The sequence below is a fragment of the Anguilla anguilla genome, chromosome 11 (assembly GCF_013347855.1).
Source record: "Anguilla anguilla isolate fAngAng1 chromosome 11, fAngAng1.pri, whole genome shotgun sequence".
Classification (NCBI taxonomy): Eukaryota; Metazoa; Chordata; class Actinopteri; order Anguilliformes; family Anguillidae; genus Anguilla; species Anguilla anguilla.
This window is the reverse complement of record NC_049211.1, coordinates 37076123-37093484: the sequence shown is the minus strand read 5'-3', so window position 1 is coordinate 37093484 and position 17362 is coordinate 37076123. Positions and strand designations below refer to the sequence as shown.

The 17362-nt window shown below is 44.5% G+C and overlaps 1 protein-coding gene across 1 annotated transcript; it reads left to right on the top strand.

Annotated features, from left to right (window-relative positions):
- The first annotated feature begins 243 nt into the window (after positions 1-243).
- On the top strand, positions 244-16971 carry gdi1 (GDP dissociation inhibitor 1). The gene is made up of 11 exons (XM_035382651.1): positions 244-543; positions 2861-2968; positions 3711-3810; positions 4320-4454; positions 5148-5346; positions 6010-6141; positions 6327-6426; positions 6955-7126; positions 11046-11190; positions 11787-11841; positions 12458-16971. Exons 1-11 carry the CDS (start codon positions 499-501, stop codon positions 12608-12610), a joined length of 1344 nt encoding a protein of 447 aa, XP_035238542.1. The 5' UTR covers positions 244-498; the 3' UTR covers positions 12611-16971.
- The last annotated feature ends 391 nt before the right edge of the window (positions 16972-17362 follow it).

The window sequence follows — 17362 nt, the reverse complement described above, 5'->3', positions numbered from 1 at the left end:
AGCAGTGGGGTTGTAGAATATAAAATTGCAATTGTGAAAATAATATAACAAAATTGTAAGGTGTGTTAAGCATTAAACCTAAATATGTAGGCTACGTGCATCACGGAACTACAAATTTTGGATTGTCCACGTACCGCCTTGGGGTGGGCGGGGATAGCGGATATGTTGAATTATTCTATCGCAGGGAGGGGGGGTGGGGTGACGTTGGACGGGCAGGGAGGGGGCAGGACTATTTCCTGACGCGGACGTATCCGGGATGGGAGGAAGAGTTCCACGGACAGGGCCATCTTTGGTCGTTCTCGCCGGGTGCAATACTCACTCCTGGAATCGTTTTGAATACACGATTGTATAAGTAAAATTTAGCGACATTTCGTTTACCACAATCAAGCGCAAGTGATCATCTGGTGAAATTAGTGCATTTACGTATTCGTTTCTATTCTGGTACATTTGCGTGCATTTCAAAAGGCAGTTGCAGGACCGGAGCAGCGGTGATACGACATGGATGAGGAATACGATGTGATCGTACTAGGCACCGGACTCACAGTGAGTATCTGGATGGGATCTGCAATAATGCAAATGTTTTGGGATGTTTCCCCGGATCATTATAGGATCCATGTCGGTCTCTAAAAAGGTGAAAAGAAAGACCATTTTAAAAGGCGGTTCCAGAAAGAATTACAGGGTGACAGAGTCGCGTTGTCTGTTTCACTGTCATCCGGCATCACTGGCACTTTCAATACAGGAATTTGCAATAGTAGCCTACATTGCATGATAATGCAGCATTCAAGCTACAAGATACTTTAGCCAACCAAATGCTAACAATGCCTTTAAGAAGGGCCCGCATGCGTACTTATGCCATCGATTTGTATACACAGGGTGGATTATATTTCAAGAAGCATATTTATCCTAAGCGTCATTGTGGCAAAGGTGTCCCTTTTGAAAGATTATGACTCGTTCCCTCGGTTAATATGTGGCATTCAAATGCACTAGTCATGGACCTAGGCCTAGTGGGTACAGCGTATTCGGTTGAGACAGGCCCGAGGTCGACGGAGAGGAAAAAAAACGTTTTGAATTATTGATCGCGAGAGCGTTTCTGGTCGCCCCTGTATAATGTTCCGCCGAGGGTCTCCAGTTAACACGCCCTGTTGTGCGTCTGTCTTGAGGCAGAAAAAGGCACAGAGATTCTCTGTAGAATATCACTCTTTTTCACGATATTCCCATGTCTACGGGCCAAAATCATATAATCATGTGCAGATCAGTATAGGCTATTAAGATTACACTGGCGTTAACCGATGGTTACATACGAAATTTTCCTGGTGTAGGCTACAGGTAATTTACCAGGGTTTCAGTCGCGTCAAAATAGTAGCCTAAAGCAAATTATTTCAGCATGTCAAATACGTAGGCTACGTAATTCGCAGACTGTTATTATTTACAGATTATTATTATTATTGTTGTTTTTGTTGTTGACTGCTGTTATCATCTAAAACAATAATAGCAAAATGATCATAACAATAGCCTAATACTACTACTACTACTACTATTAATACTAATAATAATAATAATATCACAACTAATTAGTAAGACCAGCATACACACATTTACACAACACATCACACAATGCTTGTGTTACATAACACTACAATACAGCATCCATGTGACGTCACAGACGTCCTGAGGCCTCTTAATATTGTAAAATCAAGACCATATTGGACAGCAATCGTTGAGTATCATATAATGTAACTACGAGAATCCGATTTAATATCAGTTTTATTGATTCTACGATTTTAGCGAACATGTCTTTCTTCCGAAGTACATATAAGTAAGTAGAGAAGAAATTATATATTTGTATTTTTTTCTGTATTTGCCACACATATTGAAATAACGGCTTGAATCTATTCGTTTCTCTATGTGTTCCCGAGTACCGGTCACTGCGAGTCGGTGCATAATAGCGCGTGCCATTTTTACTAGCTGCTGCAAACCGTGTGTGCATTGGGTGGGGTTTTGGAAGACCGGGATATCCCAGCGTGCCCTGCACTTCGGAGCAGTGGTAGAGGCTGCGAGGATGAATGATTCTGCGCAGACGGGATAAAGGAGAACTGAGTGCGGAGGGAGGGGAGAAATCAGTGATGTGTAAAAAAAAGGAACATATTGTTGGACGAAATGCAATGCGTGTTATTGCCCAAAAGCGACGGCTGACACTTAAATTGCAATCGAGGGAGTTTCAGTTCTGTAATTCCCCGGTCACTTTACATATAAACGGTAACAGTGTAACATTGTTGAATAACACTATTCGGGATGCAATGATGTGTTTTTCATTTTATGTCTTCCTTTGCGACGGCAAGTTAGTATTTATTTCCAATAAGACTAAACGATGAGAATGTCTGATTGTAAATTTCGCTGATTGTAAACTCCCAGGTGCACACGCTATACCATTTGAACGTGTTAAGCAAGCGGAACTGCAGAGGGTGTTAACACGGAAAGCCGGGTACAGTGCTAATGAAGCCACGCGTATTTAACACCTTTTCTAGTGCAGGTGTAACGAGTAAGTGCGGAAGACATTGATGCTGACGTTGATTATGTTCTATGGAGATTAACATTCACTCCGGCTCCTGCCATTGTGTGTCTGTATTTCATCTTTCTTCTCTGCGTGAATAAACTAACATTGGTACACGCGCAGCATGTGGTCGTCTTTGCATCATAAGAATATGCGCGCATGTATTTATTTGTATAATGACTTTGTGCTGTATAATAACCTGAACTAATTTTATGGGCATTACATCGAGAAGGTTTCATTTGCTGCGCAGTGTTTAAAGTGTAAATGTAACTGTGCCTTCCGTGAGTTGGACTGTCTGTGTGTCTGTAGGAATGCATTCTGTCCGGGATCATGTCTGTCAACGGGAAAAAAGTGCTTCACATGGACCGGAACCCGTATTACGGTGGTGAAAGTTCCTCTATCACTCCACTGGAGGAGGTAAGGAGGCAGAGGATGCAAATCTCATAATGACACAGGATGGGTCATTTTTGACCATGTGGACATAGGGTGCATGCATAATATGAAGACATCACAAGGGTTAAATCCTCTGAAATCCCCTTTTAATTTTTTTCCACCATAAAATCACCTATCAGCAATCAACTTCTTTTGACTTCATGGTGTCCTAAAGTCACTGATTCATACAGTCACTGATGTTTTGTGCAATACTCAATATCTAGAAGTTCCTCCTGGTAAACATAAACTCTATTCAATTCTTTTTCATTTGGCAAGAGTTATATCTGAAGCTTTTTTTATTATGACAAAGAGGTTGTTGTATTTCATTTAAAACCCTTTTTTAGGAGGAAATTATGTGATTGTAAAATGCGGTACAGTAATGCGTCATCATGAGATGTAATTCAGTAATCATCTGCTAATGTCAGATCCTGGTGTAACTCACCAGGGTTTGTTGATTGTGTAAAGCTGGCTCAGGATGTTTGGTGACGTGAAGGTCAGTTCATTGGCTTTCCAACCTGTAGCTCTCTCTCTCTCTCTCTGAAATGATGTTCCTTCCTGCACTCCTCTCTTTCTCTTTCTCCTCCTTTTGGCTCTTCCAGCTGCTCTCTGCTTTCTCTTTGTCACTCTTCTTCACTCTGTGCTATTGTTCCGCTGAGGCGGCCGTGTTCGAACGGTTGTCATGTGAGGTGCTGTGTCACATGACCTCCGGTTGTGTTTCCTGTCTCAGCTCTACAAGCGCTTTGGCCTTCCTGACACCCCCCCAGAATCCATGGGCCGAGGGAGGGACTGGAATGTCGACCTCATTCCCAAATTTCTCATGGCCAACGGTTAGCACTCTCTGTCTCTCATTGTTTCCCATTGTTGTGTGTGTGTGCGTGTGTGTGTGTGTGTGTGCATGTATGTATGTATCTATGTGGGAGCTTGTGTGTCCAATTTGTGACACACATTGTATTTGTGTGTTTTCATATATGTATTTGTGTGTGTTTACATGTATGTACACCTCTTGGTGATGCTGGTTCTGTGTGGGTGTGGTTGGTGATAGCTGATTCTGTGTGGATCTGGTTGGTGATAGCTGATTCTGTGTGGGTGTGGTTGGTGATAGCTGATTCTGTGTGGGTGTGGTTGGTGATAGCTGATTCTGTGCGAGTGTGGTTGGTGATAGCTGATTCTGTGTGGGTGTGGTTGGTGATAGCTGATTCTGTGTGGATCTGGTTGGTGATAGCTGATTCTGTGTGGGTGTGGTTGGTGATAGCTGATTCTGTGTGGGTGTGGTTGGTGATAGCTGATTCTGTGTGGGTGTGGTTGTAATGAGGAGCGTATCATGTGTGTTCTCCAGGCCAGCTGGTGAAGATGCTGCTGTACACAGAGGTGACCCGGTACCTGGACTTCAAGGTGGTGGAGGGCAGCTTTGTGTACAAGGGAGGGAAGATTTACAAAGTCCCCTCCACGGAGACCGAAGCGCTTGCCTCAAGTAAGGGAGCGTCTCACAAGTGCCGTACAAGCTTCTGAAGAGTGTACTGAAAGGATGTAGGTTGTGCCATACCTCCGTTACGTTTCTCTGCCTGTCAGGAGACCAGTAAGGCTGTGTTTTATGTGCAGGGGTAAAAATGGAGGGCCAGAAAGAGAGAGGGGCCCTCTTCAGAAAGAGTGCCCCGAGCAGACAAGATGACGACTGCGATAGAGTTACTAAACTGTCATGCCCCGGGCGGTGCACTCTGGTCCTGTTTGCCTGTGGTCATTGCATGTGGGTGGAGCCGTAGAGGAGAGCTGTGTTGCTGTTGTTTCAACCAAACAGGCCTATCCACATTTACCACCACGCCTTCAAATAAACTGAGACAATTCCAAGAGTCAGTTACAGTGACCACGCACTGGGAGCTCCTGCTTCCAGCGGTTGTTTATTTTATCACTGTTGGAGAAAGGAGTTCATGTTTATGTTACTTTCAATTCAATTTGGGTTTTTTTTTGTATAGTAGCTTCTGTACGGAGAACTGTCACAAAGACACTTTAGAGATTAGCAAGGCAAGAAGACAGAGAATAAAGAGCAAACACCAGGCGCCTGAACCTTTCAAGTAGCAAGAACGTGAGGTAAAAACTCCCAGTGGGGAGAAAACCCTCAAAATGGTGGCGAAGAGTCGTTCCCCTGATTCCTGCACTGCCATTTTAGATCTCATGGGGATGTTTGAGAAGAGGAGATTCAGGAAGTTCCTGGTGTTTGTGGCCAACTTTGACGAGAACGACCCGAAGACGTTTGAGGGCGTGGACCCCAAACTCACCACCATGAGGGATGTGTACAAGAAGTTTGACCTGGGCCAGGATGTCATCGACTTCACCGGTCATGCCCTGGCCCTCTACAGGACAGATGAGTAAGTGCAGGCATAGTTCTTCTGTTCCTCAGATCATTGACCTGAGGAAGACCCAAGCTTAAATACCTGATCTAAAAACATTTACATTATTGTAGGACGAATAAACACAAAATTAAATCTAGATTTTAAAAAAATCCAGTTGTGTCTTTCACCCCCCATGCCATTTCCACTTTGTCTTTAATGTTTTTTTTTGTTCAGTGTTACCTCTTAATGAGAAACAGTAATGATTTCAGAAAATGTGTTATTTTGCATCTGGATGAAATCAAAACAAAGACATGTTCACATATTCCCTTTTTTTGCACTTTGAATCAAAGAGGCATTTATTCACATTTTCTGCATTGAAGCAAAGCTTCCCTCTTTTTCTCTCCATCTCTCTTTTCCCCTTTTTGTCTGTCTCTCTCTCCTTCCCCCCACTTTTTCTCTTGCTGTTTCGATTTGTTTGCCTGCCGTTTATGCAGAAGTGTTTCTAAAGCAGGAAACAGCAGCACTATACCAGTAGGAGGGAAATGTTTCGATATTACATTGGAGTGAATGATGAGAATAAGAACAACAACAAAAGTTAAATATAACATCTTTAGCTAAAGTTAAATATAAAAGTTAAACATAATATCTTTAACAGAAGTTAAGGGTAATGCCTTGTTTCTGCCTTTTCCCTCTGCTCAGTTACCTGGACCAGCCGTGCTTGGAGACGATTAACCGGATTAAGCTGTACAGCGAGTCCCTGGCTCGCTATGGGAAGAGTCCGTACCTGTACCCCCTGTACGGCCTGGGAGAGCTCCCCCAGGGGTTTGCCAGGTCCGCACGCTCACGCTCATACACACAGCCTCAGGGTGGCGCTGTAGAGCATGCTGATGTTGCTGGCCTCACTCTAGCTTTGTATATCTGTTTTGTTTGAATGCATGCATCTGCCTTTTTACATTGTACCAAGCTGAACAATTCTGAATACATTTTGTGTTTCTATTTTCCTCCCTCTCTCTCAGGTTAAGTGCTATATACGGAGGGACTTACATGCTGAACAAGCCCGTGGAGGAGATTGTGATGGAGGATGGTCATGTGGTCGGAGTGAAATCTGAGGGGGAGGTAAAAACACACAAATCAGGGGAAGCGCTCTCTTTCTGTTTCCCTGTTACTTGTGTTTGTTACAGTGTTTGTTGTGAGTTCTCTTTACAACACTTTTTAAGTTTCTCGTTAATGTACTGGTAAAGGCTCTAGTTAATGTGCTTGTTAAGGTTCTAGTTATGGTTCTCATTAATGTGCTTGTTAAGGTTCTCGTTATGGTTCTCATGAATGTGCTTGTTAAGGTTCTCCTTAATGTACTCGTTAAGGCTCTTGTTAACGTGCTCGTTAAGGTTATTGTTAATGTGCTCCTTAAGGTTCTCGTTAACGTGCTCGTTAAGGTTCTCATTAACGTGCTCATTAAGCTTCTTGTTAATGTGCTCATTAAGGTTCTCGTTAACGTGCTCGTTAAGGCTCTTGTTAACGTGCTCGTTAAGGTTCTCATTAATGTGCTCCCTAAGGTTTTCGTTTGTGTGCTCATGAAGGTTCTCGTTAATGTGGTCGCTAAGGTTCTTGTTAAGGCCATCTCACTCACAGTTGTCCTCGTGGTAGGTGGCTCGCTGTAAGCAGCTCATCTGTGACCCGAGCTACATCCAGGACCGGGTCAGGAAGGCGGGTCAAGTGATCCGGGTCATCTGCATCCTCAGCCACCCCATCAAGAACACCAATGATGCCAACTCCTGCCAGATCATCATCCCCCAGAACCAGGTCAACCGCAAGTCAGGTGCGTCCTGCTTCAGTCAGTGTGGTACCGAGGTAGGGATTAGTCACCAGAGGGCAGTACTAATGTAGCCTGGGATCAGTGAGAGCTGTACTGAGGTAGGGATTAGTCACCAGAGGGCCGTACTAATGTAGCCTGGGATAAGTGAGAGCTGTACTGAGGTAGGGATTAGTCACCAGAGGGCCGTACTAATGTAGCCTGGGATCAGTGAGAGCTGTACTGAGGTAGGGATTAGTCACCAGAGGGCCGTACTAATGTAGCCTGGGATAAGTGAGAGCTGTACTGAGGTAGGGATTAGTCACCAGAGGGCCGTACTAATGTAGCCTGGGATCAGTGAGAGCTGTACTGAGGTAGGGATTAGTCACCAGAGGGCCGTACTAATGTAGCCTGGGATAAGTGAGAGCTGTACTGAGGTAGGGATTAGTCACCAGAGGGCAGTACTAATGTAGCCTGGGATAAGTGAGAGCTGTACTGAGGTAGGGATTAGTCAGCAGCGGGCAGTACTAATTTAGCCTGGGATCAGTGAGAGCTGTACTGAGGTAGGGATTAGTCAGCAGCAGGCAGTACTAATGTAGCCTGGATTCAGCGAGAGCTGTACTGAGGTAGGGATTAGTCACCAGAGGGCAGTACTAATGTAGCCTGGGATCAGTGAAAGCTGAAGTTGCTCCTTATTATTCGGATTTGGGGGAAAAAAGTCAGCTCCATGTCGAGTTCTCATAGCCTCTACCTAACGTTACACTGGCAGAGAGGGAGTATCTGGAACTTCAGCAGCTGCCTCGTGACGGTGAACCTATCATAAAGCAAGCTGGCATTCAAAACCCGTTTCAGAGGGTCTTAGTAAGACGTTATATCTACACTGCGTGACCACACCATTTAAAAAGCAAGACAGTGCTAGGGAGATGAATTTGATTGACTTATGGTTTCATGCAGTTTTATTAAATAATGTAATGACAAAAAATGAATGGTACATGGTATAAACTAATTGTATGGTGTAAAACAAAAAGGAACTATTTTTTCTTGATAGAATCATTGTTTTCATAGAATTAACTATCAGAGGTTTTTGCTTAACAACGGTGCAAATAGAACTACCAACCAGAGTTTTTGCATAACAACGGTCCAAATAGAACTACCAACTGAGTTTTGCTTGACAACGGTAAAATAATATGCCCAAATGCCCACAGGAGAATATTTCACTTTCAGCTGATTGAATCTATAAAAATCAATACATATAAAAGTAACCATATAGCTATAATCATTGTTGGTAACCCGTATAAGTGGAATAAACCTCTCCGGGCTGTCCCGTTATTGTAAAATAATGTGCTTTGCGGCATGGTTAAGCACATCACCACCCTTGTCGTACACGTAAAGAATAAACCACAACCGGCTGTCCCGTTATTGGAAAACCCTCTGAAACAGGTTTTGAATGCCAGCTAGCTTTATGATAGTGTGACGTCCGGGGGCTGTTCTGGCAGGCTGCACCGGCAGCTCCCAGAATGTACGGCGCGCTGACTTTTGTAAATAGTTTGTGTGGGACTGTAAATTGTAAATACGTGTAAAAAGTGAATTTATCGTGTGTAAATATGTGTTCTTGTGCTAGCTGAATTGTGTTTGTTGCTTTTAGTTTAGTTTAAAAAAACTAGGTGTTGGAATAAATATAAATAGCTATGTGTTACCCTGAGCGAACCTGTGGTGCTGTAGGCTACAGGGGGGCTTCTCTGCTGTTTGCTATGGCGAAGTCTGAATCTGAGGATTGTCTTACTTCCTATTTTGTTTCTCAATAAAGTTTCATTGAGCTTTGAACTGCCTGAGCAGCTTCCTGATAGATCATTGTTTCGCTACAACAGCTTCAGCCTCACTTGTTACCTATCCTATATTAAAATTTTTGGTTTTAGGTCAGAAAGGTCTCAAGGCATGCTTGCTGTCTAGCTAGCTGAGTATTGAATTGTCTTCAAAACAGTGATTACTATAAATGCAATCGTTCACAAAAATACGGATGAAAATGCGTCCCGTAGCCATGAGTTAAATCAATGCCTATTCTATTGTCAAAATAAGGGATGATTCCGATGTGTGGGATGCGTAAATAAAGCTAGCACCATTAACTAGAAATGTGATTCAACGTTGCCATCAATAGTGATATTGGATATTGAAAAGGGGAGGGGATGTAACAACAGTTCAATAGCGAAAGAATAATGTTGCTGTTTAAACTGCTTTAGAATGCTGGATTTTGTAGCGCATTGATTTTAGAACTGTTAAAAGGCCGAGGTGTCCCTTTACTGAGAAATAATGCCCACCCTTGGACCAATCAGAATCAAGTATTCATTTCCAATAACGGGACAGCCCGTCGTGTTTATTTCTTACATAACCTCGTTAACAAAAAAGACGTTAACAAATCACTGCAAGCGATGACATTCCGTTTTTATCAACATTAGAGATTACAAAAGGGCGCATGCCACTGCACCATCCAAAATGTAGAGCCAGGGCAAGATGAATTACCAGAGTTGCACGGAAAGGTAGCCTGCGTGTAACTGTTGTGAATGTCAAACGTTGCAAGGTAATGAAAAAGCATTGCGAGGGAACACAAAAGTAGCTAAAAAAAAAAAAGATCCCCACAATGAGCCTTAGGGGGCTCCGTATTTTTTTCATCCAGTCCAGGTTTTTTTTCATCCAGTCCAGTTTTTTTTAAATTCCAGTCCAGGTTTTTTTTTTCCTTCCAGTCCAGTTTTTTTTTAAATTCCAGTCCTGGTTTAAAAAAAAAAAATCCAGTCCAGTTTTTTTTAAATTCCAGTCTTGGTTTTTTTTTCTTCTTCCAGTCCAGTTTTTTTTTTAAATTCCAGTCCAGGTTTTTAAAAAAAAATCCAGTCCAGTTTTTTTTTTAAATTCCAGTCCAGGTTTTTTAAAAAAAATTCAGTCCAGTTTTTTTTTTAAATTCCAGTCCAGGTTTTTTTTTAATCCAGTCCAGTTTTTTTTTTCTTCCAGTCCAGTTTTTTTTTAAATTCCAGTCCTGGTTTTTAAAAAAAATCCAGTCCAGTTTTTTAAAAATTCCAGTCCTGGTTTTTTAAAAAAAAATCCAGTCCAGTTTTTTTTTAATTCCAGTCCAGGTTTTTTTAAAATCCAGTCCAGTTTTTTTTAAATTCCAGTCCTGGTTTTAAAAAAAAAATCCAGTCCAGTTTTTTTTATAATTCCACTCCAGGTTTTTTAAAAATCCAGTCCAGTTTTTTAAAAATTCCAGTCCTGGTTTTTTTCATAAAATGAGCTTATGATAGTATCTTTTATGATTAAATGCCTCTGCGGTTTTAAAACTGACCTGGTTGAATCATATATCGTTAAAAAGCTTGTTTCCTGGAGCGTACTGCTAGAATGACCATAGGTTCAGACAGTTCATAAAACTTTGTTTAGTTAAAAATAAAGAGAGAGATGAAAAGTACAGCATGAGGATGTGGAAATATATTTCATAATTATTTATATGCCAATATTAAATCAATTTGATGCTTTGAAGGCACAACAATTGCATTGCCAATGAATATTAGGTTAGAAAATACAATGTTTGCCCAATTTAACGGGACTTTCGTATAAACCACACCCACGTCCAGTCTTCTGTCCGAATACAGATACACAGACAGATAATTTTGTTGGTTGAACAGATACAGATACAGATAATGACGTCTCTGCACACCCCTACTGTCTAAATCACTATACTGCTGTCTATATCTGTATATGACTGTCTATATCACTATATAGCTGTCTAAATCACTGTCCCGGCCCTCATTTTTCGTTATCCAATGCTTATGGCTGTTTATTTATTTTCGGAATGCCTGATCATGCTCACGTATATCGCGTACATCGTACGTGTGCTCTCCTCCGAGGTCGAGCCCGATTGGCGGGTTGTTTGGCCGAGCTGACGAGGCTCCGCCCTCTCGCGCAGATATCTACGTGTGCATGATCTCGTACGCGCACAACGTGGCGGCGCAGGGGAAGTACATCGCCATCGTCAGCACCACGGTGGAGACCGCCGAGCCGGAGGCCGAGATCGAGCCCGCGCTGGAGCTGCTGGAGCCCATCGACCAGAAGTCAGTCCCCCCCCCCCCCCATTTCTGCCTGTCTGTTCATCCGTCCGTCCGTCCGTCCGTCTGCCTGCCTGCCTGCCTGCCTGTCTGTCTGCCTGTCTGTCTGTCTGTCTGCCTGCCTGTCTGCCTGTCTGTCTGTCTGTCGGCTTGCCTGCCTGTCTGCCTGTCTGCCTGTCTGTCTGTCTGTCTGCCTGCCTGTCTGCCTGTCTGTCTGTCTGTCGGCTTGCCTGCCTGTCTGCCTGTCTGTCTGCCCGTTCGTCCGCCTGCCTGCCTATCTGTCTGTCTGTCTGCCTGCCTGCCTGCCGGTCTGTCTGTCTGCCTGTCTGTCTGCCTGCCTGTCTGCCTGTCTGTCTGTCTGTCGGCTTGCCTGCCTGTCTGCCTGTCTGCCTGCCTGTCTGTCTGCCCGTTCGTCCGCCTGCCTGCCTATCTGTCTGTCTGTCTGTCTGCCTGCCTGCCTGTCGGTCTGTCTGTCTGTCTGTCTGCCTGTGTGCTGATGGTCCCATGCTCCTGGCAGAAAATTCCTTTTCGGGACAATGCAGGCCTGCCCCCTGGTGATGAGCTGTAATAGTGTGACCTGACGTAACTGTCTCCCTCTACAGGTTTGTGGCCATCAGTGACCTTTTTGAGCCCACTGATGATGGCACAGAGAGCCAGGTAACGCGCACACACACACACACATACGCACAAACACACACACACATACGCACAAACACACACACACACACACACACATACTGCACACAGACACACGCACACACTCACTTTCTCTCACACACACACTCTCAAACACAGAGATACTTGCTCACACTGACTCTCACACTCACCCACACACGCACACGCACGCACACACACAGACACACACATTTTCACACACAGACACACACTCACACACACACACAGACACACACATTCTCACACACACACAGACACATACTCGCACATACACACGCACACACACACACACACATTCTCACACACATTTTCACACACAGACACACATACTCTCACACACACACACAGACACACACGTTCTCACACACAGACAGACACACATACTCACACACACACACACACACACACACACACAGACAGACACTCTCTCTCTCACACTCACCCACACACATTCTCACACACAGACAGACACACTCTCTCACACACACACACACACACAATCTCTCAGACAGACAGTGAAAGGTGTGAGGTTAATTGTGTAAAACGTAGTGAAGGGCTTTGATTGACGCGCGTGGTGTTGGCCGTCTGTGATGCGCAGATCTTCGCCTCCCGGGCGTACGATGCCACCACCCACTTCGAGACCACCTGCAACGACATCAAGGACATCTACAAGCGCATGACGGGCAGCGACTTCGACTTCGAGAACATGAAGCGCAAACAAAACGACGTGTTCGGAGAGGAGGAGCAGTGAGGCGAGCGGGGCTTCTGAGAGAGGGGGCGGGGCTGCTGGGAAAGGGCGGGACAGGCACGACCGGGATCGGGAGAGGGGCGGAGTTCAGGATGTACGGAGAGAGGGCGTGGATTTGGTCACAAGCTGATATTACCGCAAACATTATCATGCTTGCCCAACATCTCCCCCTCCCTCCAACTCCCCACACACACACGCACACACACACCACACGCCCATGCTTACCCACATCCCACACAAACGCTCACACATTCACACAGGCTCACACACATGTACGTACACATACGCGTGCACGCAAACACAAACACGCATGTGCGCACGCACACACGCACGCACACACACACACACACTCTCTCTCTTCATTACCCAGCAGCCTAAGCAGGGTTGACACTTCCGAAGGGTTTTTCATTCCATTATTAAAAGCATAATCTAAACGTTATTTCTGCCCGCTACTATCGCAAAGAGCACGTACTGTCGTGACATTTTCAACACTTGTGCAGGAACAGTTTGCGTTGATCTCCATGTGGTTCTATCTTTGTTTTGCTGCTCAGTGCTTTCTGTCGGTGTCTTTGAAGCTTTGCATTGCAATCTGCACAAACAGTCTGACCTACACACACTCATACACAGACACACACACGCACGTGCGCACACACACACACGTACAAACACACCACACACTCCTGAATTCTGAATCACCAACTGTACTTCATTTCAGTTCAGTATGTATTAACTGTTAAAGAAATATTAAGGCAACTGTTCAACCAAGGAAACTACCAACATTCCCTCTGTGACCCACGTTAGCAGCTATATGAGGAAAGTGAGAGGTTTAATTCGGCAGAATTCGGAACTGTGTTAGAGTTGGAAACGCGCACCGTCTCATTAATGACCATGCCTATCGCACACACTCAGTGTCACAGGCGTACTATGACAGTGTACTGCAGTGGGAGGGGCTAAATGGAGGGCCAATCAGAAGCCAGGATCATCCTCCCGTCACTGTGTTCTCTTAGCACGGCTTCTGTTGATCATGTGTATGTCAACCCTGCTGATTTCTCTCCCTCTCTCTCTATCTCCCACTCTCTCCCGCTCTCTCTCTCTGTCTCCCTCTCTCGTCTTCTTCTCCCTGTTATTTGAACATGTGCCCTGCTTCCTTTCTAAAAACAAAACTCTAGGCCAGTGGACACGGTGTAAAAAAAAGTTAAAATATAAATAGATTACGAGACTGCACCCTGGCCTCTCCCTCACCCCCCTTTCCCCTCCCCCTCCCCCTCAGCACCCACAGGCTAACTCTTCTCCCACAACCCTCTGCTTCTTCTGTTTGAGTGAGTTTGAGTGTTTTGCTTTTGTGCTATAATTTCAGGAAGTAGCGTATTCGTACTGCAGCAGGATGTGAGGGTGCAGATGAGATCATGTCCTTCACTCGCCAGGCTTATGAAGTTACCTGGAGGAGAACGGAAAGTAGCTTTGAGACTCTGAACTGACACTTTAAAGGGGATGGTGAAAGAGAGGAGAGGGTGAAAAAGAGGAGAGAGGGTGAAAGAGGAGGGAGAGATTGTTGAGAGAGGGATAGGCGTGAGGGTGGCGGGCTGTTGGTTTCAAGGGGAGGAGTGATTTTGTCCATGGAAGGAAGGGAGTTCAAAGGGGAGAAAAGGGAGGAGTTTATGGTGCGACGAGGTCATGTGGTGATCATGTGCTTTAAGAGGAAGTTGGAAAAAAGTCTTTCATCGGGTTTTTCATCTTTGTAAAGAATGCAGACTGAGGTCTCAGCTGGTGAATAAGCGTGGCGTCGGGTTCGAGTCCTGTGTTACACCTGTGTCAGACTGACCAGCCACCGGTTACTAAAAACTTACTGTTTGGTTTCTCATGTTTTATATGTAGAACAGTGAGAGATAGGGTACAGTTAACTGCTGATCAGGAATTGAAGGATGGTAAAATTGTACGTTGTCCTTTGGAGAGTGGTTTCTGGAAGGTGACGACAGTGGCATTTAGCCGAAATGTGGTGCCTGTTCTGTAGGAGGGTGAACCAAATAATTACACCCCAGTTAACACTGCAATGAGGCCTTTGACCCAAAAAAATAAGGTGCCAATTTTTGAAGGCTTGCCATTCGCTGGTCACTGAGCGAGTCCAGGCCTTAGATTCCTCTTCACTTCCCCTGTTTTTAATTGCCCCTGCGCAAGGCGCCCCTTCAGGTAAAGCTTGGATGGAAATCCTTTCGCTCTGGAAAAAAAAACAAAAAAAAAAAAAAAACTATGCGTCAAAATTCAAGTAATCTTGAGCTACAGATGGTTCCTGTGCAATATAGTTCAGTGGAATCCTGCTGCCTGAATGTGGGCGTGTCTCCTCCGATCCAGCCCTGGGCGGTATGTACGAATTAGCGCACTTGCCTACTATTGAGTATACACTATTGTATACTCAATAGTAGGCAAGTGTGTTGACTCAGACACAGCCCAGGTCTCTGAATCCTAAGTCCTGCCAACATCCTTACTCAACACCTCTCCCTCCTCCTGCACCGGAGACAAGAAGTGTCTGTAAAGATTCAGTTTGTTTATTGGTTAAAGACTGGACTATGAGGTGCTGTTTGATTGGTCAGAAAGACAAGATGGGCTCTGTAAATTTTAGTATGTTGACCAGATATTGTCTGGGAGTTGTAATTTGAATGGTCAGAAAGACAGGAAGTGCTCTGTCACGTGCAGTTTGATTGGCCAGGCACTTGTCCCTCAGCCCCTCCCCTCCAAACGGAGCCCAGGCATTGGCTGCCCCTCTTCTCGTCACTCTTGCCAGCTGTGTGGTGTGTCTTAAAGCTCTAATTTATTCCTGTTGTGCTGATTCAAACGTTTGGTGGAAGGGAGGGTAAAAGTGGAATGGACTCTGCTGTCATCTCTTATTTTGACTTAGTAAAGCTGAAACGCAGTCGGACCGATATTATACATGCAATCTGTAGTTAGTTTTTTTCATTTCATGGTTTTCCTAGCAAAGTGTACAGATGATTTCATTATTACTCGTGATTATGAGTTCTGATTAGACGTTCTCTATGCTAAAAGTCTAACATTAGCCTCGGCATAGTCTGAGAAATGTGTGGGTAGAACTGGACAGGGCAGTTGTAATGAAAGATGAAGTGAGCTAAAAGCTATTTTAGGAAAAGGATTTTAAGGTTGGCTCGAAAGACCTCTGCTCTTTGGTTTTTGCGTGTGTCTAAAATGAACTAATTATGTTTACATCGTTAGATTCCACATATTTACTGTGTCATCTCACAGGTCGCTCTTCTTGAAGGATAGGGGGCTCTGTAAGGGTGTGGGTTCAGGGTCATGACCCATCCAAAGACCAATAGTGACAGCAGTCAACGGACACTCAAGACAGTGTACCGAAGTGACAAGATGCTTCACTCCGCTGTGTCGCTGCATTGTGGAAGCTGAAAGGCTCATGATGATGTCCGGAGCCTGTGAGCTCGCGTACGAGTCTACTCAGTGCGGCTGTGTTTACAATCTTCCGCAATCATTCGCAACACTAATACATTCCAAATTTCACCTGCTTATGAATATTCATAGAGTGTGGCTATCGCCAGAACTGTGCAATCGGTAGAGCGGAACTCTTTGGCCGGGACAGGAAGGAGTGTAGAGTGTGGGATCTTGCCAGTGAATAACTGTCGTCATCACTGAGGAAGAGGCAGCCCCAGCCTCGGAAGCCCACCGTGATTCCCTAATTGGGTATCGTGGAGCTACTGTACCTGACCAGGCAAAAGACACAGTGAGAGTTCATCCAGATACACACAAGACGGAGTGAGAACCTGTCTCACCTTATCCACTTCCCTCCTGCACAGATACACACACCCACACCTGCCCACTCACACCACCACACACCTACCTGGACCAGGCCACCTTTGAATTGAAGCTCCTAGTTTTTGGTTCTCTGTTGGTCAGTGGAATAATTCTGAAGTGGCAGATCTGTACTGTACTGTGCAATTTTAATGTTTTCAGTGACTTGTGTGGGGCTCCTGCTGTGGGACTGGAGTAGTTATGCCTTTATTTAACGAGCAGAGCAAAGTTTTGGGATTGTCCTTCTTGTTCACTAACGTATCTTTTCCCTGATCACATTTATTTATTTGATTTTTTTTTTAAATATTTGTTTTTGTATTTTAGTATGATTTTATTTTTGCTCTTTTGAAGGATAATGCAGAAAACATCAACAACAGACGTATCTCTTTAAACTGTCGTAACTTATTATTCGGACTGACAAGTAGCTGGCTTGTGGTCAATTATTCCAACACTAGTATGTGAACAGTACCTAATGTCTTGTGCGAAAAAGAAATTAAAAAAAATGGAAAAAGAAATAAAAATGAAATAAAAAGGCACATGGCAAAAATGTCAAAGAGAGAGGACAGAGTTTGTGATGTGTGTGTGTGTGTGTGTGTGAGGCGTGTATGTGAATGTGTCTGTATGTACACTACACGGCCAAAAGTGTGTGAAGTATGTGGACACCTGACATCCAACAACTCATCCAAAATTATGGACATTAATGTGGGGTCCACCCGTTGCTGCTATAACAACCTCCACTCTTCTGGGAAGGCTTTATGCCAGATGCTGGAGCATTGCTGCAGGGATTTGCTTCCATTCAGCCAGAAGAACATTAGTGAGGTTGGGAACTGATTGGGCGATAAGGCCTGGCTCACAGTTGGCATTCCAGTTGATCCCAAAGGTGCTGCATGGGGTCAGGGCTCTGTGAGTCGAATTCTTTTGCGCCAATCTCGACAAAACCATTTC

What these genes read in the sequence shown, in the direction of transcription:
- gdi1 (XM_035382651.1), top strand. Translation starts at nt 499, where the DNA reads ATGGATGAGGAATACGATGTGATCGTACTAGGCACCGGACTCACA. An exon ending in CTGGAGCCCATCGACCAGAA is followed by an intron (nt 11,191 to 11,786) that starts GTCAGTCCCCCC and finishes CTCCCTCTACAG; the next exon opens with GTTTGTGGCCATCAGTGACC. An exon ending in ATGATGGCACAGAGAGCCAG is followed by an intron (nt 11,842 to 12,457) that starts GTAACGCGCACA and finishes TGTGATGCGCAG; the next exon opens with ATCTTCGCCTCCCGGGCGTA.